We start from the raw sequence: 26,032 nt of genomic DNA, 5'->3' as shown, positions 1-26,032 counted from the left end.
GTAAGTTGGTTAGCATTCTTTTTCACTTTCATTGACATTACTAGCAACTAGTTGATTATGACGCTAGATCCTATTGCTGAATTTCTGAAATTTTGTATGGAGTTTATACCATATGTATCTGAAATCTCACATTTTGAGAAAGCAATGTGGTAGTCATTTGGGGTAGCACAAGCAATCTTGTTAACTAAATGCCCTACACCCAGTGATTGTTTTGTTAGAGTATTTGAACATTCTATAATACAACTAGAAATTTTAAGGAACAAATTTGGAAGGTTTTTAGCTTCACTAGTCATTTGCGAAAACATTTTTAAAAGCTCATTTATTGAGATATAGAAATTTTCGTAAACTATGAAAATATAAGCTTTTAAAGTGGTAGTCTTCTAAAACTGTTTTATTCTTTTCTGCACCACTTCCACTATCCAAGTATGTGTACTAGGTGGTAATAATGGTCTTGTAGAATATGCCATCGAAAGTTAGTTGTTATATTATTATTTATTTTCTTTAGACTTTATTAACTCAATTAAGAGCAATCTTTGACATTATTGTGGAGTCCCAGGCAAAACAGTCTCGTATGTACACTGAGTGTTTACAAGAAGTGGAGCTACGGCAACAGTACAGTAGTGCTGGCGATACCCGTACTAAACAGGTATGGAGTATAAACCTACTTAGCAAGTTAGAGAAGACCTTATTGTTACGTTTACATTGTCTGTAAAATTGTGATGTGATATCGTACAGTATATCTTATTTTATTCTGACTGTATTGCAACATGCAGGGCAGCTGGGGGATTACTGGTACAGAAGCTGATGCAGAGTATGAGAGGAGAGCTCTGTTTGTCCGCAAGTCTGTAGCAAGTTATCGTTCCCAGTTTACAGTGTTACAGAGAAACTATCAGGTATTATATCTGTCCTCCATGATCGTAGTATCACCATGATTACTCCCCATAGGATATGGTTGAAGAATTTATTTCTCAGTTGAAAGTCCACGTAGATCAGAGCCTGAGATTTCTTAGCTCACGACTTGATTTCAATGAACACTACAAAATGTTGGCTGAAAAAAAAAGCAGTGATAAACCATTTAGCAAAAAGAAATCCAGTAAAAAATAATTCACATGTCTTTGAATTTGAAAAACAGTGATAAACTATTTAGAAAGAAAAAAAATTAAAAAATAATTCACATGTCTTTAAATTTGTATCATAAATAAATTATAATAGCTATAGGCTTATATAGAGAAGATGGGCATGCAACCAGCTCATTAACATTAGTAAAGCAGTCATGAACAATGAACCAGCCACCCACCCAAATTGTAATTTTCGTGATCTGAAACATGACATGAAGTGGCCTAACTACAAGGTTGCTTGAATTGCAATACAGCAATCAGGAGACTTTCGTTAGGGAAGGTATAAAGCACCCAAAACTGACAAATGCTATTTCAATGCATATAGTAATGTGGAACTTACTTGTTTTGTGTATACACAAAGTAGAAGGTAGCAGTCTAGTTTGCTGTATAGGTGTCATGCACTGCTTGAAGAAACAACTGTCTGGAATATATATGCATGTCTATTGGAGTGATAGTCCTGTTAGAATTCAAATCCCAAATGGGATCATCTGGCTTGAAATTTCCCCCTCGATGAATGACAAAAGTTCCAAACCCTTCATCAAACACATGTTATCTATAAAAGAAAGCTCACTGATCTGCTCTGCCCCCTGAGGGAGGCATAGCAGATCAGTGATCAATTGTGGGATCTGCAATGCTACTCGGCATATCAGTGATCATTAATGCGGTGTACTGTGTGTTGACTGTTGACTACCTCAACTGGAGATATACAGATACCTATCTGCTATATAGGAGGTCTCCAATCATATTAGAGAACCTTCTCTTAGTGAGATTTAAGGATTTTATGCTATTAGGAAAGCCAGAAGCAGGTTGCTAAGTATAAAACTGTGGTATCAAGACACACGGTAGTGTGTCATGCGGCCCAAGAAGCCGGCGTGCCACCCGTGAGTATATTAACAGGAAGAAAGAAAACGCAATTTTCACACCTATGTAGCTCTGTGATCCCTTATCCGATTGGAACCAAATTTGCTACAGACGTGCCGGCCAGCTAGGGGAGTCTACACACCAAATTTGAAGAAAATCGCTCCAGCCATTTCCGAGATACGAGCGAACAAAATTTCGTTTTAATTTCTTCGTTTTTTTCTTCTACTTATTCTTCATTTCGCAAAATCCGCCATAAAACACGAATGCGTGCTCGGATCGGACTGAAATTTGGCACACTTAAAGGGCTCATTAAGGCGGATCTCTGTACCAACTTTGGTAGGAATGCGATGAACATTCACGGAGTTATGACCGATTATTTGCGTAAAATAAGGTCGAAGGTCTATCACGCCTACAGGGTAAACTCCTTTGAAGAATCACTTGAAAATTGATATGTAGATGGAGCAACCATCGTAGGAGTGCCTTTTTGTGGTTTGAAAGGAATCGGGATAAAGACCATGGAGATATGACACAAAACCCGACCTGTGTCAAAATTACGCGATCGATTTTTATGAATAAAAAAACTATTAGTTTTCGTGTCTACCAGGCAAACCGCTTAGAGCAACGAGTTGAAAATCAGTATGTAGCTGGAATAACCATCATAGAAAGTCCTTGCAGTAGTACAGAAGAATCGGATTACAAACCACTGAGTTATGATTCGAAAGACAACTACATGTAACAAATGCGAGATCGAGATACTCTAATAGAACAGTCACCCTAATAAAGCATTCAGCTAATTTATAATTTACTCAATTATAATACATTGCAAGTTATTCTGTAGGGAATTCAGCTACAAACAAGTCACCCTGTAGTCAGATCAGCCAGAAGAAGGTACCTAATAGAGAGTTCAGCTACAAAGAAACCATCATGTAGAGAGTTCAGCTCAAACAAATTGCCCTGTAGAGAGATCAGCTAGAAGAAGTTACCTTGTAGAGAGTTTAGTTACAAAGAAACAATCATGCAAAGAGTTCAGCTGCAAACAAATGACCCAGTAGAAAGTTCCGCTATGAACAGATCACACTGTAGAGCAGTGTGCGAAATAACGGTCGGTCACTGGACAATTTCCGGTCAATTACACCAGGTGTCTGCCTATAATTGAATTTGTCCGGAAATACTGTCCTTTCAAAGTTTATAGTGTTAGGATTGGGCTAGGAGGGAGGCCAGACATGATGGTATTGACATGTAATTAAGATGTGTGTTGTTGGCTTGTACTGACCACAAAGGCATGCCCAAGTTTACCTCTGAGGTTAACAGTTTACTATGTTGTGCCAGCCTACTGTATCAGTCACATGCACTTCAGTAGTAAAATGTATTTATAATCTGATTGCCATTAGTACTTTCACTTGTGGTATTTATGATATCAGCACAACCGGATTTTAAGGCTAGAATGAACAATGCATCTGTGATAGAGCCACTATATATTCTAAGCCTAAGCTAAGTTTGACCATATACAGGGTAACTATATCATTCCAAGACAAGCAGAAGGCTTTGACTGAAGTCCTCATAACTCTTTTCCTACAAAGGCCCAATTGATTCCATAGAAGCCCTTTCATGTGGCCAGTAGCTAATCAGCTCTACAGTACATTGGTGCAGGCTCCAATGTTTGAAACAAACATACAAGTGGTAGAAACACAGGAAAGGAGAAACAATAGAAGTTAAAATGTCCGGTCAAATTGCTTGATGTCCACTCAAATTTCACAATGCCCTGACAGTACGACAGGACACGTCTGAAAAGTTATTTCGCACACTGGTAGAGAGTTCAGTTAGAAACAAGTCATCTTGTAGAGAGATCAGCTAGAAGAAGTTACCTCGTAGGGAATTCAGCTACGAACAGATCACCCTGTAGAGAGTTCAGCTACAAACAAATCACCCTGTAGAGAGTTCAGCTACAAACAAATCACACTGTAGAGAGTTCAGTTAGAAACAAGTCATCTTGTAGAGAGATCAGCTAGAAGAAGTCACTTTGTAGAGAGTTCAGCTACAAAGAAACTACCAAGTAGAGAGTTCAGCTGCAAACAAATCACCCTGTAGAGAACTCAGCTACAAACAAATATTCCCTGTAGAAAGATCAGCTAGAAGAGTTACCTTGTAGGGAGTTCAGCTACGAACAGATCACCCTGTAGAGAGTTCAGCTACAAACAAATCACCATGTAGAGAGTTCAGCTGCAAAAAAATCAATCACTCTGTAGAGAGTTCAGCTAGAAGAAGTCACCTTGTAGAGAGTTCAGCTGCAAATAAATCACCTTGTAGAGAATTCAGCTACAAACAAATCACCCTGGAGAAAGATCAGCTAGATGAAGTTACCTTGTAGAGAGTTCAGCTACAAAGAAACCACCACGTAGAGAGTTCAGCTGCAAACAAATCATCTGTAGAGAGTTCAGCTAGAAACAAGTCACCCTGTAGAGAGATCAGCTACAAACAAGTCACCCTGTAGAGAGTTCAGCTAGAAGAAGTCACATCGGAGAGAGCTCAGCTACAAAGAAACTACCATGTAGAGAGTTCAGCTGCAAACAAACACCCTGTAGAGAACTCAGCTACAAACAAATATGCCCTATAGAGAGATCAGCTAGAAGAAGTTACCTTGTAGGGAGTTCAGCTACAAACAGATCACCCTGTAGAGAGTTCAGCTACAAACAAATCACCCTGTAGAGAGTTCAGTTACAAAGAAACCACCATGTAGAGAGTTCAGCTGCAAAAAAAAATCAATCACTCTGTAGAGAGTTCAGCTAGAAGAAGTCACCTTGTAGAGAGTTCAGCTGCAAATAAATCACCTTGTAGAGAATTCAGCTACAAACAAATCACCCTGTAGAAAGATCAGCTAGAAGAAGTTACCTTGTAGAGAGTTCAGCTACAAAGAAACCACCATGTAGAGAGTTCAGCTGCAAACAAATCACCTGTAGAGAGTTCAGCTAGAAACAAGTCACCCTGTAGAGAGATCAGCTAGAAACAAGTCACCCTGTAGAGAGTTCAGCTAGAAGAAGTCACATTGTAGAGAGTTCAGCTACAAAGAAACTACCATGTAGAGAGTTCAGCTGCAAACAAATACCCTGTAGAGAACTCAGCTACAAACAAACCGCCTGTAGAAAGATTAGCTAGAAGAAGTTACCTTGTAGGGAGTTCAGCTACAAACAAATCACCCTGTAGAGAGTTCAACTACAAAGAAATCATCATGTAGAGAGTTCAGCTGCAAACAAATCATCCTGTAGAGAATTCAGCTATGAAAAGATCACCCTGTAGAGAGTTCAGCTAGAAGAAGTCACCTTTTAGAGAGTTCAGCTACAAGCAACCACCATGTAGAGTTCAGCTGCAAACAAATCACCTGTAGAGAGTTCAGCTAGAAACAAGTCCCCCTGTAGAGAGATCAGCTACAAACAAGTCACCCTGTAGAGAGTTCAGCTAGAAGAAGTCACATTGTAGAGAGTTCAGCTACAATGAAACTCCCATGTAGAGAGTTCAGCGGCAAACAAATCACCCTGTAGAGAACTCAGCTACAAACAAATATTCCCTGTAAAATATCAGCTAGAAGAGTTACCTTGTAGAGAGTTCAGCTACAAAGAAACCACCATGTAGAGAGTTCAGCTGCAAACAAATCACCTGTAGAGAGTTCAGGTCACCCTGTAGAGAGATCAGCTAGAAGAAGTCACATTGTAGAGAGTTCAGCTACAAAGAAACTACCATGCAGAGAGTTCAGCTGCAAACAAATCACCCTGTAGAAAGTTCAGCTATGAACAGATCACCCTGTAGAGAGATCAGCTAGAACCAAGTCACCCTGTAGAGAGTTCAGCTAGAAGAAGTTACCTTGTAGAGAGTTCAGCTACAAAGAAACCATCATGTAGAGAGTTCAGCTGCAAACAAATCACCCAGTAGAAAGTTCAGCTATGAACAGATCACCCTGTTGAGAGTTCAGTTAGAAACAAGTCATCCTGTAGAGAGATCACCTAGAAGTATCACCTTGTAGAGAGTTCAGCTACAAACAAGTCATCCTGTAGAGAGATCAATGCAGCTAGAAGAAGTTACCTTGTAGAGAGTTCAGCTACAAAGAAACCACCATGTAGAGAGTTCAGCTGCAAACAAATCACCCAGTAGAAAGTTCAGCTATGAACAGATCACCCTGTTGAGAGTTTAGTTAGAAACAAGTCATCCTGCAGAGAGATCACCTAGAAGTATCACCTTGTAGAGAGTTCAGCTACAAACAAATCACCTATAGAGAGCTCAGCTACAAAGAAATCATCATGTAGAGAGTTCAGCTGCAAACAAATCATCCTGTAGAGAGTTCAGCTATGAAAAGATCACCCTGTAGAGAGTTCAGCTATAAAAAGTCACCTTTTAGAGAGTTCAGCTACAAAGCTACCACCATGTAGAGAGTTCAGCTGCAAACAAATCACCCTGTAGAGAATTCAGCTACAAACAAATCTCCCTGTAGAGAGACCAGCTAGAAACAAGTCACCCTGTAGACAGATCAGCTAGAAGAAGTTACCTTGTAGAGAGTTCAGCTGCAAACAAATCACCCCGTAGAGAATTCAACTACAAACAGATAACCCTACAGAGAGTTCAGCTAGAGTCAAGTCACCCTGTAGAGAGAATCCTGTAAAGAGTTCATCTATGTACAAGCAGATCACCCTGTAGAGAGTTCAGCTACATTTCAAGTCACCCAGTAGAGCGATCAGCTGCAAATTATCCTGTGGGGATTAATTGACATGTAATAAATATATGCAAGAGTTCATAATATAATGAACTCTTGATATTTGCATTATATTTATAATTTGTACATTTACTGATAAAATCAGAATGAGTTAAAATATTTATAAAATCTGCTTCATCTTTTTCTATTTCCTGTGGTAAAGAAAATTATATAGGTTAAAAAGCCCCAAAGCTGGCCATAGGCTGGCTTTGGGGTATACAAATACAAAAAGAAGTGAAATCTAATCAAAAACAGCCAAGCTGTAAAAAAAGGAGTGCGGCCCTTGAAAAGGCTATGGTGAAAAAAGATGTGAAATCCAAGGTGGCGGCCAAGAAATGGCTGTGATGGTAGGTTAATGGTAAAAATTTTAATAACGACAATTCAGGTGAATTTTGTGCCAATTGACCAAGCGGCACCAAATTCACCTGAATTGTCGTTATTAAAATTTTTACCATTAACCTACCATCACAGCCATTTCTTGGCCGCCACCTTGGATGCCACCTTGGATTTCACATCTTTTTTCACCATAGCCTTTTCAAGGGCCGCACTCCTTTTTTTACAGCTTGGCTGTTTTTGATTAGATATTATATAACCTTAAGACACAATTTTCAGCATTTTTATGAGCATACAGAGAGTGCTATTACTTACCTCGCCCAAATGCATTCTATAAAATTCATGATACTATTTTTGATTTTACTGAGTGCATTGATATCTGCAGCTTCGTCCTCTGATTTATCAGAATCCGTATATAATTATAGGCATTGACTGAATGTTGAGCATTATAGCCTTGTGCCCACTAGCAATTGGCTGTGTATAGCCAGCTCCCAAATTCAGATCAAGTCGTATGGTGCTACGAAAGCCAACATTTTAAAATAGTGTATATAGGCCCCTCCTGGTTCCTCTGGTTTTGTGTACATGCGCATTATTTACTTTGTAGTTGCAATACATTATTTCAGCCTTTCTCATTATACTTATTCTATATTGCTCTATGCAGTAATAATTGCGTGGTTTTTAGCTACCACTAATTGAGCAAAGTTGACCCATGCTGTTTAATGACTATAGTGAGGTGGGAAAAAATACCGACTGCCCATGTCTCTCCTAGGTCCAAATCAGGTTTACTAAAACATGAACAAATGTCAAACAATTGCCACTTTAATCCAAATTCAATAGACGTATCTTTGTTTTAAGAAGTATAGTGCTATCGTACATTATTGATAATTTATAATCGTTAAACATTACAAAACAGTGTGATTGATGCCACAAGTGCATGATACCGTAATTTGCTTTTTTTTCGTAGTAAAATAATTTTCGTATGCAAAATTTGTGCACGAAAATTTTATACAAGATCGAACTACTCTAATAGAGCAGTTATTAACGTAAATCATACGAAAATATTTTTACACGAAAATTTTTATCACGAAAAATTTTTGCACGAAAATAAAGCGAATTACAGTAGAACAATTCCCCACTTTTGTTATTGACACTTTCAGAACAAAAATTGTTTTAACTCACTAGACGAGGACTATATAAAGTACCTCATTCTTGGTTGTACAATTATTGTGCAGGTGATGCACACTGCATTGCTTCTTTCAGAATTGTACATACACTCTTGCAAACAGTGAACATTAAATACACATGAAGAAAATTTGAAGATTCTATATATTATGCAGCCTAATGTAAGGCTAAAGTATTATGTTTTAGTTGGCCATTAATACTGTGGCATATGCATGTACATTGTCAGTTACAGGGTTAAGTTGTGTAATGAAACCAGGAAATGAGCCTGGAGTGTCTACCTGCAGGTAGCTGCGTAATAAATCACTTTCTTAGAACAAGTATTTGTAAAATCATGTACTTCAACCATATACAGCTGTGAATAGCAAGGGCGGATTTAGGGGGGTGCTTGGGGGCTGAAGCATCCCCCCCCAAAAAAAATTGTACAATGAGCAAGCTAGGAAACTTCTAGAAGCTGTAGTACAGGCGCAGTTGCACATGTATGGGCAATAAAAAGATGGAAATAGGAAGGGGAATAGCTAATCTTATCCAAGAATTACTAAGAAGGGTTCTAAATTATACTTAGAAGCTGCTAGAATCAAAATACTCTAATAGAACAGTCAACTACTCTAATAGAACATCCATCATTAAAACTATAATTTTCAAGAAGTTACCAGAGCGTAAGCTGAAATTAAACCTATTCTTCTAGGCCTGTGCACTACTACCCTCACCATTAAACCAAACATCCTGCCATATACCAATCACTTTAGGTAAAAGATTTATACCTTTAATGTACTAATCATCATTAATATTATTGAAAATCTATTCTGAAAACAACTTTTTCTGTCAAATAGTTAAAGTTTTTCTAGGCTCTGCTACAAACCTGATTCTTGGGTTGAAATGCTTTTCTTACAAGTAAAACAATAGTCTTATATATAATAGTGAATTTCATAGCATTTATAAAGTTCACAAGGTTGCAACATCTGAGAGCTGTTTGTTTTCGTTTTTCATACTTGATCAAATCCCATGTTACATTTACCTAAATCTAGCAGCTTCTGGAGTTTGCACTATCAAATCCCTTGAAGCTCAACTTTAAGCTTAAATGATACTGCAGCATTTATGTTGCCATGATCATTGTGAGGGGTTTGTTGTGATCAAAAATTAGTTGTATTTGTAGACTAGTTGTAAAACAATTATGGTGATGAATGGATCCATCATTTTAAAAGTTAGATTGAAATAGCAACCTGCACCACAGAACAGTGGCTAAATATGAAGTAGATCCAATCCTGTGTTTTAAATATTCTCACATTCAATTAACTGTACACTCTTTATTCTCTTTGACAAGCCACTATTATACATTTTCTTAAATTCCAATAACAAGAAACAGTGTATAGTTCTGTTTTTTAATTAAAATTACTTCCAACTGAAATCATTCATCTTGTACCCACATTTGGTTAAAAATAGCTTCTAGATTCAATCTTGTGATAGCCATTTTCCAAAAATTCCCAGGGGAGTATGCCACCAGAGCCCTCTAGCTGGAGAATGCTATACATGCTAAGTGTATGTGATTGTGCACTCCACACACTGGTGAGTCTACTTGCCCTCTCCACTCACATTTACCCTCTCTACTGTTTGGACAGCTGCAGCTAGTGTAGTTTGAGCAATGAGACTGTAAATTATGCAATACTTCAAAACACTAAATTTGATCATGTGCAGCTGATACCCACTACTAGTTCTTTAAGATGTTAGTCTAAGATTGAATTTAGCTACTGACCTTTAGTTACGTATATTGACAAACTGTAGGGGAATAATGGTATCACATAAACATAGTGGCATCATTTTCACTCAAAATCACTCCAAATTCAATCTCAGTAGGCCAAATTTGCTAAATTTTCCTGTGGGGGGCATGTCCCCAGACCCCCTAGATAGAAAGTGCTTTGCACACTAGTTGTATCACCTTTCTTGCCACATTATATAAATGTCCATGTTAGCACCCCCCTACTGAAATCCTAGATCCGCCCCTGAATAGTATAGTTACATAAAGTGGGGATTAATGTCCATGGTACTGTGACATGGATAAGCAATATAGTATAATATAATCTGGATGTGTTACTCACAGCTCAGCACCTATGTGAGAGTAGGACACAAACTATGTGCAATGCATATGACCAAATACTTCTACTGAGACATGAAATGGACCACTGGTCCCCAATCCTACGTGGAATTGGAATATTGTCGGGACCTCCAATCTATATATTCATGTCTCAAAGTCTGGCCAGTATATCATCAAGTGGTCCTGATACTGACTTGAAGACATGTACAGAGGTTGTATATTTTCCAAAAACTTCCAGTGTTTTGGGTTATACTGAATACCAATGCAAAATCAGTTAAGCAGGTGAAGTTCATACATCAGCTATAAACATGTTCCAAACTAAATAAGAAACCAAAACTTTAAGATGTGGTAAGTTTTTCCTCAAAACACAGCAAATTTTCTGTGATGTACCAAATTTTACCTTTGTGTAAGAAGCATGGTTCCTACACGTGTAGGGCAACATCAAGAAATTTTGTAGGAAATATTCCCACACTGTTGAATTTTGTAAGAAAGATTCCTACACATGACATATTGTCTAGGAATAATTCCTACAAGTGTAGCCTACATTTGTAAGAACAATTCCAACACTAGTAGGAATGATTCCTACACTTGTGGGAATTATTCCTACACTGCAAGAAGATGTCTTACACTTTGTGCCATGTGTAGGACCAATCTTTCTTACAAAATTCAACAAAATGGGAATATTTCCTACAAAATTCTGCAAAAATTCTCAATAAAGCTCTACACATGTAGGAATCATGCTTCCTATACAAGTGTAAAATTCCTTCCAGCACTTTACGTCAAAATTATGATTTCTTATTTAATTTGGAATATGTTTATAATTTTAAACAAAATTTTCACTGCTTATAATTATTGTCATAAACATTTATGATGAGTGAAAATCAAAATCAGTGTAGCTGAATCGATTCTGGTGTAAATTTAATTTGTGTATGTATACAGTGATAAAGCCCTTCTTATACCATTAAGTTATGCATGTACTGACCTCCAGCTCTATCACCTTTCATGACCTTTGTTGCCACACTATAACTGATGTTATATAATACTGTGTACTTTTCTAATCCCCCCAATGGCCCCATATCCCTGTAAATCAACATAACAAAATTATACTGAGATTATTTGCATATGCAGTAATGGGTTACAAGGAATTCAGCAAAATATATAGCCATACATACTCACGTTTGCAGCTAATTGTGTACAATATGTCCTATTTCTACTTTAGACAGAGCACATGCTTTGACTTCTTCAACATTTGCTCCACCAGTGGTCCCTCCGATCACAATTATTGTGTTATTATTAATTGCTCCTATGCCAACGGAACCTCTGGCACTTCTAAGAGAGTCGACCATTGTCCATGACTTATTTGGAGAGTCGTACATACTGATAGTTGATGTCAAAGACGTCCCATCATTATTGCTACCACCAACAATTAGTGGAGGGTTGGAGAAGGGGACAATAGCAGTGTGGTAATGAGGAGCAGGCACCAGATGTTCCCATTCACTGACTTCTTGATCAGATGATATTGGCTTGGATGTGACAGTAGCAGCCAGTATTTGATAAGCCCCAGTGAAACATTTATTTCTTTTCTCATATCCCACTATGAGTATGTTCTCTGCAACAAGTGTGGGTTTGATGGCCCACATTGGGGTAGGTAGACGAGTAGAGACTTTTCTCCACGGTGATTTCTGCTGCCAATTCATTACTTCAATGCTGTTGAGGAAGCTGTGTGGTTTATCAAGCCCGCCCATAATAATGACATATCCCCCATGAGATACTACACCTGGCTTGAATCTTTCCTGGATCATATCTGGATACACCTGTGACCAACTGTTAGTGTCTCTATTGTAAGTGGACACCTTTTTAAGATACTTGTTGGCACTTGAGTCGCTACCACCAAATATAGATAGCCTTTTATCCACCATATACAATACTCCATAATGATGACCGGGAGGAGAGAGGGTGGTCCACTTGTCAGTACCGATGTTGTAACAGTACACATCAGCATATGACTGATCTTCAGGACCACTTCCTGCACTGACATAGACATAGTTATCATCTACTGCAACAGAAGCATTGTAAATTCTACTTGGAAGGTCGGAACAAGGAACCCATTTCATGTAATGTTGTTTAGATTGTAAAGCTTTTGCCAAAGAAGGCAGCTCCTAAAAAAGAAAATTGTTTAAATAACATGATCTCCCTTAAGATGTTCACAACTAATGCCAAACTTTACACTCTCTCGTTTACCCATGCAGTAGGGAGTTTAACTATGCATAACAAATCACCCTGTAGAGAGTTTGGTTATATTACAAATCACCCTTTAAAAGCTATGTTACATGTCACCCCATAGACTGCTCAGCTACAAAACAAGTATAAATACAGTAGTTCAAACCATAGGCAGAAAGGAGGAGCTAGGGGGCTAAGGTCCCCTTGGTCTGCTAGTGCTGAGGGGGGTAATCCCCCATTACCCCCTGGCCCCTCAGAATGATATCTTGCTGAAATTATCCTTGGGGCTGAAAACCATGAAAAAGATTGATATACTAGTTAATAGAGCCCCTAGTAAAGCAGTCAAATTGTTTCATAACAACATGTTCCTAAAGTAGTATTTAAAAAACAAAGAATTGCCTATAGTATAAATCAAACCACTGACCTCTTACTTTGAAAGTTGGTATCTTGCCACTGTAGCAAGTGTTTCCAGTTATCTAAAGCCTGTTTTGTACTGCTTACAAATGCTATAAATTGTTATGTTGATTAATCCTGTAATCAACAGTTAAAAGCTTTGCCAAAAGAGGTCTTTATTAACTGTAAATAACCTGTTTAGATACCGTTGACTAAAACAGTTGGTGTGTTAGATGAAATGCTTCAAATTGTACTTATAAAATTATTCTGGTGAACTTTGAGACATTGTGAAAAGCTAAAATAGCTATAACTTCTGGGGGTGCAGACCCCCTGCTTCCAGAGATTCTATACTCTGGTCAACCCCCCTCAGATTCAAACAGACCATACAAATTATAATTCTTCTTTTAGTAGAGTAAAGAGAAGTAAAAAGGAAGCCCTAAAGCCAGTCTATCATTGGTACAATAAGAAGTGATAGCTATACCGTCAGCCAAGCTGTGGGTGAAAAAAGTTATGAAATCAAAGGTGGTGGCCAAGAAATGACTGCAATGATTCTAATGGCCTATTATGCCAATCATTTTAATGGTGAGATCATTAAAAGTGGCATTTCATCGTTGGCCACTTCTTGGCCATCACCTTTGATTTCACAACTTTCACCCTGGAGCTGCACCCTTTCTTCACAGTTTGGCTGCTTTGATATAGATGTAAGAATAATGTGTATACAGTGGAACCTCTCTTAACAAACTCCCCGAATTAAGGACACAACAGAAAAAACCTCCATAATAAGAATAAAAATTTTGGTCCCAACAAGTCTGGTTAATACATTTTTTACCTCTGAAAGAGGAAAACTTCTATATTATAGCAAAAAGTGACCAAAAATTCAGGGTCCCAAAATGTCCATAATAGAGAGGTTCCACTGTATTATCATTCCGGTAAAACATGCACTTTAATACAACACTCAATCTTGTTAGAAGAATGTTTCATTGCTATAGGGCTGTTAAAATATACAACTTGGATAGATTCAAATTATCCTATATAAAAGTTCGAAATAAAGGAGGTGAATAATTGACAGACTTGGAGTGAAGATATTCCATTCCAAGAGAACTCCAATGAAATATATACAATGGTATGTTCCTGTTTGAGTTACAGACTTGTTCCTGCAAACTGTCTAGCATCTTCACAGGATTTCCTAGGACACATGATACTTAATGTTGCGGCTTGATATATAGTAGGAAATTTATAAAATTTTGCTGTTTTCTAGATCTGTGTCATGATATGCTGTATAACGGGAATGAATCACGGAAGAAAACATTCGTGAATTTCATGATTTTAGGTAAATTTGTGAATGTTATCCTGCAAAATTTTTCCTACAATTAAAAAAGTTTTTTTCATGGATCAGTTGATGTAGGTTTGTAGCATTCATGTAATGAGTGCATAAGCGGGTAGCTACTCACCGTGCTACTCGCTAAACTGCTATGTGTGACGGTGTAGCCAGTGAGGCACAGAACAGTGGCGTACGTGTGATTTGAACAGAGATGCAAACTTCAGTGACAGTGGAAAAATCAGTGCTACTAAATGGGGCAAATATATATTGCAGCCCAGCGATTCACTGTGCTGGAATGGCGTGTCTTAGACTCGGTTTTAGTGCTGCCCCCAAGGGCGTGCCTATCGTCTGCACTCGTTATCGTGAATGTCTACTTCTCCACCAAAACAGCGATCATGCATGGCTACTAGTATACGTAGTACGCAACATGTCAGAGTCAACCACGTAGTCGAGCATTCCCTATCCATAGAAAAAAAAGATTAGTCCATTGTGGGCACGTGCCCAATTAATAATTACTTTATGCAATAAATCGCAAACATCTTCTCGCGAATGAGGAACTAGTAGATCATTCATGAATATTTTCCATGAATCCTTCCCGTTGTAAGGTATACAACTGAATTTGAATTGAAGGGCCTGATTAGTTTATGTAGTCAGGTATCACATACTGACATATTCAAGCAGTCACATGATATCCATATATCTCACAGGCTAAGACACTGCTTTTATTGTATACTTAAAAATCATCCAGTGTTCAAGAACCTATTTATACAACATGTGCCACAACCATTGATTACTGGCGAGCACTGTGTGGCTATTTTGCTTTGTTCAAAGTTATTTTCTGCATGCATGGTTGTGCAAGAATAACCATATGTGTGATTGGATCTGAAATAGCCAATAGTTTGGCTTCCACACATGAAATCAAATTAATGCTTTTCTAAAACTGGATTGCTGCAATAAAGGACTATATATTCATTTTTTTCCTGCAGAACTGGCAAGTCTACTTTCCGGAGCTACAATCATAATTCAAACATTTACGCAAGGTCAAAAGGCCACAATTTTTTGGCACTATGTTTCAGACTTACCATGCAGGTGTTTTTCTTGCCACAGCAGTCTTCATTAGTTGCCAGATTTGCGAAAAGGGGTCTTCTACAGATATCCAATTCTATGAATTCGGAAGACCATACATAACTTAGTGTTCAAGATAAGCTTACAATTTTCTCCATTCATTAATCTCAGTTGGTGCTTACTTACCACTGACCAAATTTGAGCCAATAGCTTTTTCCAATCTGAAGCTACGAATCATCAAAGTTAGTTATTTGGTTGTGTGGAAGATCCCATTTTGCAAATCCGGTTATGCATGCTGCTCACCAGAAGGTGGCCCATCAATTAATAAACGTGATCTAATTACCTATTAATGCTTTTGAACAACCTTCAGCCTATTATACTCAAATTATGATTCATATCCAAGATTATATCCTAGCTGATTGCTGTATTAGAGTGTATTAGTTGATTGTTGTTTTAGAGTACTGTATGTGACCACTCTATTAGTCTTAAGTGTAATACAAAAAGTAACGAAACAAAAAATACGTGCTTTTAAAGATATAACTGTACTCATCGTAAACTTTGAATTTGGCATGTATGTTGCACACTCTATTACATACAATTTTGAATATCATCCCTATGATTCTAGTATAATGCTTGACACTTTTGCTAACCTATTCAATATGTTTGAAGTTATTTGTGTAAGCATATTGATTAATGCATAAATTTGATGGACATCCACTGCTTCTGCAGGTGATACTTGTATCCTGTTGCATATTTTAAAATCATCATAGGAGTATTGAATTACTTTAATAAAGCAATCGAAACACTAATACAATAGTCAGATATTAAAAGGAGCTGTAGACTAACACTGCTGCTGTTTCATATAACAACATTTTGACTCTTTTTATAACGTAAGTTGCCTATTATCGAACGGTATATATTATCAAACTTAATACACTAAGTGAGCTACACAACAGATGAAGGCGGATAAAGGCTAACTAAAGACTTACTGAGCTGTAGCAGCCAACAATACAACATTTACAATAGTATCCTTCTGTAGTTTCTATTGGTGAGGCTTTAGTTGATATGCGGTGGCATGAAGCAAACAAAATTATAATTATCTTAACAAACACCTGTAACTTCTCACCACAACAATGCACATACTTCTGCCGGTTTGGACCATTCGATGGGATGATCTTTGTTCTTTCTGAGTCCCAAATTTTAAGTAAATCAAGCCAGGAGGCTTCAAGTTATGAGCAAATGGTAGCACCTATAACAACCATTGTTTCAGTCAACTTGTAAACGGTGCATTCAATCTCCGTAAAATTTTGGTTGCAGATTTTTATCTGGTAGTTGGATATCCCATAGAAACCTCAAAGTGGCAGGGTGATTCCCTAGTGAGTAATTCATTGGAATGTGCGAACTGATCAAAATTTGGTCATTGAGTGAAGTACTGCTTTTCGATAATACGAACCAGTGTGTTCGAGATATGGCAAACAATGAGGTTTGTGGTTTAGCCCATAACTGTCAGTGTGTTCGTGTGGTTTACTTATGACTTGGTACCCAAAGAGACCATGAGCCGCTCTGTCGAATAGTCCAAACTGGAAGTCTGTATGTTGTTGTGATGAGTAAATATGAGCGCTTGTTGAAATCCGTTGCGATAAATGGCGACCTACGCTACTTAGCGTTAAAGCGGCTGGCTTTGACCACTTTATTAGAAATAATTATATCAATCTTCCTGTGATTATATATTTCATCTGTAAATGCTTTCCCACAAAGCATGACAGAGTCAGAATGTCAATGTCCATTGATGATATAAGGCTATGCATTGCTATTGTAAAAAAAAACATTGAAGACTGTTGACTAGTAAAGGAGGTGACCATGATGAAAGGAACAAAGCAAGTTTTAGTTGCATGAATCAGAGGCATACATGAGTCTGATTTCTGACTGAAGTTCTGTTTAGTCATGGCCAAACTTTTGTATATTATATGACCGGAACATTGCATATACACTGTAGTCTGGGGCCACCCTCAGTTTTCCCTTTGTCATATATAGTAATATATTTTATGGAGTAGACTAGTAATGCATACTATCAGACTCCATAATCATCAAGGTTAACATCAATGTATTGTCTATAACCATGGCATGGTAACAACTTATTCTATAGTTTTCATGGAATGGAACACAAAGAAAACTTGTCTGATGTTGTAACAAGGCTCAAACGGACCACAGTGCTATGCTATACTTGCTAGCAAGTTGTATCAACTTCTTTCTCCATGTCCAGGGTGTGATTTCAGGTTCACTCTATAGTGCTAATTTGTTGCCACCTTGATTGCCATTAATTTTTTATAGGGTTTACGCGTATTCCTACTTCAGATTCTTTCTAGAGCTCTTCTCACCAACTATCCTTACTGTAGTAAATACACAGAGATAGCTCCTCATAATTCTACTATTTGACTATAGATACACCTAGGCTGGATTTTTGGGCTTCCAATTATACTGTCTGGAAATTATTTTATTATTCAACATTATTCAATTATTCCTGAAATTTGTATTAAACATAAGCATATTAGTGAGTAGGGGCAGATCCAGACTTTTGGAAAGTGGGGTCAAAATGAAATGACACTACGGGCACACCTTAGTAGAGCTGTACCGATATGGGATTTTGGCATGTACCGATATCCGATATGGATGCCACCAAAAGAAGCCAATAACCGATAGTCGATCCGATATTTGCATTACAAACAAAAGTCATAGTTAATCTATGCAAAAGTGTACAGTTACCTACTCTACAACAACATGTGGATATATTCATTGCTCACTCTACGCCTGTGGTAATAGTGGCTTGGGTTTCTATTGTGCAATCCAGACAATTAGGCACCCACAAACATTTTTAAGCATACTCCCATGGAGCCTTAAATGGATATTTCTGCATTACTCCGCATTTTATTGGCTTGTGTGAAGGCTGGTACAGTAGGTTTTCTTGTGACTGTTCTTTTATTACAAAGGTACTATATATAACTGGTTCATTTATTTAAAACTGATAAGCTTTCCAGCAACAAACACAAGAATCGCATGTATTTGTATGGCTTCTCGTAGTGTAGCGCTTGCTGTCCAGTGAACAATAAGTCACTGCTACTGAACAGCCACATGGATAACGTAGAAAACCAATATTATAATCCGTTTATGTACAAACTATTGCTGTATAAATATCGGTCCTCGTACTGTTCTGTACCGATGCCGATATTGGTAAAAATTGCCATATCGGTGGCCGATATTTTGGCCGATCCAATTATCAGTACAGCTCTATACCTTAGTATGCAAAGCACTCTAGCATGCAAAGTATGCCAATCTAGTGGAGTCTGGAGGCATGCCGCCTAGGAAATTTTAAAAAAGTAGACCCTCTGAGATAGAATCTGAGAACGATTTCAGCATGGGCTTTCACAATTTTATTTGACTGTTGTATTAGAAGTGACTGCTCTATTAGGGGATCTCGAATTCTTGATCTTGATGTTTATTATAGTGCACAATTGTTGATGGGGCAGGGTTTCCAGCTACCCTCCTGCTGAACTATTATTTTTATATAGCCTGTACAGTGGCTCTACACAGTACACACCTGTGTGCACTCAAATACCATGCTAGACAGGATCTTAGTCGCTTTTGCTAAGTATTAGTTAGAATGAGCCGACAAGATTTTTACGTTATTTAGAGACCCGAGGATGATGCGAGTGAGGCTACCCACAAAACTTAATTGCAGGTCAAGGTAATTAATTATGGGTAGCCAAGCCCACATTGTCTAAGGGGCTCTAAATAACGTAGATTCCAATGTTGGCCCATTCTAAGTGTTTTAGAAAATTAATTTCCAGAAGAATGAGAGAAAGTGTGTGCTAGCATTGGGATTTATTTATCTGCAAGTTGAGTTGATCATGTCAGTACCACTGCACTGGTGTGAGATCTGAATGCTAATGATGCTTGTCTTATTAGTACAGGCATTTTACCAAGAATATTGGGTCAACATCACACTAATTGCAACAAAAGCAAACTCAACAGATTTTGTTTCTTTATTATGTCCTCAATGACAGAAAAAAAGTCCTAAGGAATCCTTGTGGGGGAACAGTGTGAAAATCATTGAAATAAAAAACCCACTTTTTTGCTCCTTAATGGTTTGATGTTTTTACAGTGTTTATAGTCATATCTCAGCTAGGATACTACTTACAGTGGAACCTCAATTATCCGAACACCGATTATCCGAACTCTCGATTATCCGAACACCAAATCAACTGCTCAATTAGGATATTTTGTCAAAAAGTGTATGCTTTATTAGAGTAGTTGAGCAAAGCTCAGTATATAAATGTATAGATATTCGATCTTACGTACTTTCGATTATCTGAACACCCTTCCCCCCAATTAGTTCAGATAATCGAGGTTCCACTGTATATCAAAACTTATTATACCATTAAAAAGCTCTCACAAAGATGAATCTTTTGGTACTAAAATTATCGCCTTATGAAAATGGGTTAATGGATTATAATTAAATATATCCTGGATTTGCTCACTCTTTGTACATGTACATGTTTTGCAACTGTAACTACTGTAGTAGTGCCTTTATGTATGTTTTTGCATGCTACAGAGTACTATAGTGAGCTTGAGAGTTTTCAACCAGCAGGAGAAAGGTTATGTTGTGGATGCGCAAAATATTGCATCTACCAATGAGAATGATCAGGCCCAACATTGTATGGTATATGGTACATAAGGCAGAGTAGTTGTAGTGGTTTTTTAATGTTGGTGAAATGGTGATAGCATGAGAAGAGTACTAACCAACTAACTGAACAAGCCAGGGCAAACTTTGTCAATCTTGACATTAGGTGCTGAAACCCAGGAATGAACCAGGGAACTTTAGATAAAGGTAAGTTGATCATTCCGTATTCCAGCTCACTCAAATATTCTCAATTCTTCTTCCAGCAATGGATGCACAACCTGTATTGTGCACCATCTACAAGACTTCTGCAGATACAGGTGTCCCATCTTCTACTCTAACAGCAAAGGGTAGTTCAACCATCAACCAGGTCAGTATTTCCAGAAATGATAGCATTTGTACTATTCCTGGGGAAGTAGTACATCAGCAATGTTGCCACAAATACTGCAACCCACACCAAATAGCAAAAGACACCAACCAAGAGGAGCCAATGCCACGCACATCAAGCAATGGCAGGCCTGTATTTTTGTCATCTAAGGAGAGATCTTTGGTCATCTTTGGAGAGATTCAGGTTGATCCACTGCTCCTCTTTCAGATCAGAGACTTACTACTGTCATGTAATCATCAGATGATCTGGAGTTAGCCTTCAAACATGAGTTGTGTAGAAGTTAGCCAGCACTTGCTGATGCAATATAGAAGATTTGTGAAAGTGGTGTCCTAGCAGATATCCCACCCAGATGATAGCATTCAGTATATCCTGGATGGTGGAACACTTCTACAATGCATCCCATGCAAGGTCTCACAGTTCTACACATGGAGATATCTGCCACCAGTACACAGAATATGTAGCAAGAAAGTACAAGGATGCCATAGTTGTATTTGATAGCTATGAAAATATGAACACAAAAGATATGACACATCAGAGGCAGTCAAAAGGAAAGGCTGGTGCAACTGTGACAGTTGCTGCTAACATGACCACCACAATGAAGAAGGACCAGTTTTTGTCCGACCGAACAAATGAGCAGCAATCTATTTTCATGCTGAGTACAAAAGTAACTACAAAACTTACCATGCACCAGGAGATGCTGATCTTTTGATTGTTCAGAAAGGTGTTCAATCTGTTACCACCAGTACCACTGTGCTAGTTGATAAAGACACTGATCTCATTGTTCTGTTCTGCTACCACACAAGGCTCGATTACCATGACATCTTCTTTCGTCTTGAGCCAAAGAAAAACACTAAAAAGCTTCACATCTGGAACATCAGAGCCGCAAAAGAAAAGCTTGGTCAAGACATCTGTAACGACATCCTCTTCATCCATGCTATTCTTGGAAACATCACGTCTCTGGAAAATAGGACATCCCTTAGCAAGTTCAAAGCAAGCAGTATGTTGCATGAGCAAGCAAAGGTATTCCATTCTGATTCAGCCTCCACACATGATGTGATAGATGCAGGAGAGAAAGCTCTAGTACTAGTCTACAATGGAATGTTAACTGACACACTAGATTCCCTCTGACATAAATGGTTTTGTGCATCCTTATCACTAACTTCAGCAGCAGCAAAGTACCACATCCTTCACGTGTACCTTCAAATTCAAGAATGAAAAGGATCAGCTGTAGAACTTCATCCCAGAGACTGGGGATGGCAAGAGTGTGAAGAGGGTTTGTGCCACTTCAAACATCGCTACCTCCTGGTCCTGAACGTCTACTACAGGTGATCAGATGCAACTGCCAGACTGACTGCAGTACTCTAAGATGCTCGTGCAAGAAGCACAATAATGAGTGCACTCCCGCTTGTGGTAACTGCAAGGGAACTGGTTGCACAAACATATCTCACGACAACGGCATTGACACACTTGAGTAGTCATACAAGGGAATTTGCTTTGATAGCACTGTATATTATTAATTATATTTGATTATAACTCGTTAACACATTTTCATAAGTCAATAATTTTAGTACCAAAAGATTCATCTTTGTGAGAGCTTTTTAATGGTATAATATGTTTTAATCTAAGTAGTATCCTAGCTGAGATATGACTATAAACATTGTAAAAACATCAAACCATTAAGGAGCAAAAAAGTAGGTTTTTATTTCAATGATTTTCACACTGTTCCCCCATGAGGATTCCTTAGGACTTTCTTTCTGTTATTGAGGACATAATAAGGAAACAAAATCTGTTGAGATTGCTTTTGTTGAAATTAGTGTGAGGTTGGCTCACATAATGACTGTACTATATACAGAAAGTCAGCTAACAGTAAGGATATTTTTGTTTTTGGCTTTGCCACTTTTCCTTTGATGAATGTAGTAAACAACCACCGACGAACTGCTGTAACTATATAGTAAACCTGCCACCACCACAAGTTTCTATAACCTCAGACATCAAAGGAAATAATACGTAAAATTTGCTAAGTGATGATATCCACTCCAGCTATCGTATACCCGGAAATTTTCACAGTATGTATATTTCACAGTTATGTCCTTAGTCAGGATTTTCACGTTTTAAATTTCATGGATGCCTCTTAGCCCAGAATTTTTGCGTTTTAAATTTCACGAATTACTGTTGCTTGATTCGAAAATTTTTGTTCTCAACCACACAGCTACTACATTGATATTTACTTCAATCATCGTACAGATTGCTAAAGTGCGTCTGAACAAAGTAACACGGTAGTGGCAAACTCTCTACGAGGCATAGCTACCGGTAGTCTATAGTCTTGCAGTAGGCCAGCTTCGTTCGTGAGCCATGCCCACTTTAAAATCGGGAATGTATGATACTGTTTGTAAACATATGTGTGGAGTCCACATATGCCTACAATACTATCACACACCAAGAACCATACTAATTTATTAGTAAGGTGAGTTGAATGACACAGTACATAAATTTTCACATGATAAAATTTCACAGTAGCTTTACTAACCGTGAAAATTACGTATCACGAAAATTTCTGGGAAAACGGTATCCCTTTTCATTGGGGCAAGCTTACTTATACAAAACACATAACAATAGAAAGCAACCTACGTACCTTCAATCGTGCAATCACATCCTTCACATTTTGTATTGTGGGTCTTTCGATTGGATCATCATTCAAGCATGCCTCCACCAGTTGCCGCAGTACAGTAACAGCATTTCCACCAATCATCTTGTCCAAATATTGCTGACGTCGCCCTACCTCAGAGAGAGCCACAAGCTTCTTAGTCTGAGGATCTGTCATCTTTGGAGCAGCAGGACTTGGCCATTCTTCACTGACCAAATGGAGAATTATTACAGCAAAGGAAAACACATCAACAGGAAGACCATACACTGGGTCAGGCACTAATGTTTCTGGTGGCATAAAATCCCTAGTTCCTGGAGCTATGGTCAGCCTACTCTTCGTCTGAGTTCTTTCAGCTCTTATCACTTTAGCCACTCCCAGATCTCCTATCTTGGCAACCAGCTTGCTCGTCAACATCACGTTATTGGAAGACAGGTCACGATGAACAATGGGTGGTGAGCGGCTATGAAGAAAGGCCAGCCCACAAGACACATCGAACAAGATAGATATTTTTGCTTCAACGGCAATATGTGACTTGTTCTTTTGCACGAAGGAGGTCAGGCTGTACTCCATCAGTTCCATCGCCATAATTGGTATGCCGGATTGATTATAGTAGTGCACGCCCACAAATCCAACAACGTTGGGATGACGGTTAGCATTACAACACAGACACTCTTTTACGAAGTTTCTTTTGATTTCCTCTTTGTCCTCCTCGTTACCTCCTTCAATTAGAAGAGGATGAATTTCTTTGACAGCATAAATTTGCTCTGCACTATCTTGTTCTTGATATCGGGCTTTATGGACTTTGCCGTAGGCGCCCCTGCCCAGTTCCTCCTCGATTAGCATCGTTCCGCATAGAGTTACATCATTCAGCTCTGGAATTTGATCGGAAGTAGCAGTCGATTGACTGTCAATACCTGTTGTCACACCTTCTCCTCGATTCTTCTCTTGCGTTACATCCATTTTACAACTGTTAGTGTTTATGGGAGGGGCTCGACTCTGTACGTAGAAGGGAGTTGGTAGACAGACTCTGATCACAATGACTTGCGGTGCCAGCTACAGCATCTGTTATTAGAGTTGCAGGGGAGGATCCAGAAACTGCCAAGGGGAGGGGCACATCTGATAAACAAGTGCTGGGGTGCAGGGGTCAAAGTTCAAAGTTCTGCTACCAGTCAATGATAACAATAATTTTTTTCTTTACTTTCAAACACGTGACTTATTATCATTGTTTACAAACAAAAACATTTCAAAAACAACTGAAGAAAGTTACATTTTGGCTTCACTTACTGCCAGAAAAAGTTCACTGCCAGCAGCACGCAGTGGTCTACCACAAATAGATCTTGCACCTCTCAAACACATAATCACTGATCTTAACAAGGAGAAACTCAAATGATAATGAAGCCAATGAATCGTCTGGTTATAGTAGTTTGTTAGACAAAAGGGAGGCCAAACATCTGTAAAATGTAGTAGCAATGGGTCCCATGCCATTGGCAGCAGAAAACACCATGTTCAACTGACCTCAATCGGCTCTGTATGCGGGTTCAGTATAGTAGAACCCATACAATAACCATTATAACAATAATGGGTAATTTATCCTCTGTAGGTGTAGGCATAGGCTAAAACCTTTCTATAAAACATCTTAGCATAGAGTACAATACCAGTATGGTGGTCTTTCTTTTTAAAAAAAGAATGGCTACTGAACTGAAGTACAAAATTTGTAATAATCCTTACTTAAGCTGATACAACCAGCTGCAGCATGGCATTTGCATGCATAATGTATGGAATTCTCATGACCTATATTGTATAATAGTCTGGCAGACAGCATGCTACGTTGTCCTTTTAATGTAAAATCATTGCTGGTGGCAACAATCAATTATGCTTTATGAAATTAATGAAAATCACTCAGATTTAACTTTACAACACTGTACAATCACACGGTAAGGAAAATAAGGAGAATAACAAGGTAAAGCGTATACTGATGGTCCTATAGCTCCAGACTGGTGACCTTATTTCTATAGGTCGTTTCTGGTTACTACTTTTTAATAGCTGCTACATTTTGTGAAAACTATGTGAAAAGAGGGTAGTGTGAGAGTAGCTACGTATCTTCTACATGAGCATGTAGAGACCAGAATGGTTTGCACTTTCCACAAAACGTATGTACATGAATACAAATACTGTAAGTGTAGCAGGGGTGGATCTAGGATTTATAAAAGGAGGGGCTAACTCAAGGTACTAATCTCTTGGGTGGAGGTGTGTGGAGCACACATCCCAGCATGCTTTTGCATGCTGGAACTAGGGGGTCTGGGGGCATGCCCCCTAGGAAATTTTTGAAAAAGATGCTAAAATATTGCAAATTTGAGACATTTCCACATAAAATTCATATTTCTGCGCCTGTAGATATTTTATATACTGCCTTTAGATTATAGGTATGACTCTCTGAAGTATTTTGATATGGGAAAAGTTTGGGTAGGTTCAGACAGTCAAGCACATGATGCACCCTCTCACAATTGCACAACAATAGGTGCATGTTAGAATAATAATCTGGAAAGTTTGAAATTTGAATGATACGAGATAGAATCTGAGAGCATTTTCAATAGAAATTGTGTACCTGAATTAAGTATTGCCATACATAATAACTACACAAGTAGATAAATCAAGCCTTTTAAACAGACCAATTCATTGTATTTATAGGTGCAGGCAGATTTGGAAAAATTCCATAACAGAAGTGAATGTTCTATTAGAGTAGTTAGGTGACTTCTATTATAGTATCTCAATCTTGTACACCTACAATGCTGATCCAGCATAAACTTTAACATAAATTCACTGATAATACCTTTAAAAGATGTTTATAAGGTGGGTTTATGAGTAATTGTATTATTAGCGATCATATAATTATGCTAAGACAAAATTTCTCAGCATATTGATCAAGTAAAGCCTAAAAGTGAAGGGGGGGAGGTGGGGGCTTCACCCCCCCCCCCCCTGGATCTGCCCCTGGTGTAGCTACATAG

General features: G+C 38.2%; 2 protein-coding genes across 5 annotated transcripts in view; one reads left to right on the top strand and one right to left on the bottom strand.

Annotated features, from left to right (window-relative positions):
* LOC136240705 (gamma-tubulin complex component 3 homolog) overlaps positions 1-1,211 on the top strand; it is a 21,695-nt gene extending 20,484 nt beyond the window's left edge. For all 4 annotated transcript variants that reach the window (XM_066031734.1, XM_066031733.1, XM_066031732.1 and 1 more), the window contains exons 19-21: positions 506-646; positions 774-893; positions 946-1,211. In XM_066031734.1, the coding sequence (XP_065887806.1) occupies positions 506-646; positions 774-893; positions 946-1,104 (420 nt within the window). In that variant the 3' untranslated portion in view covers positions 1,105-1,211. The remainder of the gene's footprint in view (positions 1-505; positions 647-773; positions 894-945) is intronic.
* A 10,197-nt stretch (positions 1,212-11,408) lies between these two features.
* On the bottom strand, positions 11,409-24,156 carry LOC136240706 (uncharacterized). Its single transcript, XM_066031735.1, has 2 exons — positions 23,016-24,156; positions 11,409-12,480 (listed from the first exon to the last, which is right to left on the bottom strand). Exons 1-2 carry the CDS (start codon positions 23,985-23,987, stop codon positions 11,506-11,508), a joined length of 1,947 nt encoding a protein of 648 aa, XP_065887807.1. The 5' UTR covers positions 23,988-24,156; the 3' UTR covers positions 11,409-11,505.
* Between the last annotated feature and the right edge of the window lie 1,876 nt (positions 24,157-26,032).

The sequence above is a fragment of the Dysidea avara genome, chromosome 12 (genome assembly GCF_963678975.1).
Source record: "Dysidea avara chromosome 12, odDysAvar1.4, whole genome shotgun sequence".
Lineage (NCBI taxonomy): Eukaryota > Metazoa > Porifera > Demospongiae > Dictyoceratida > Dysideidae > Dysidea > Dysidea avara.
This window is presented reverse-complemented; position numbering and strand designations above follow the sequence as displayed.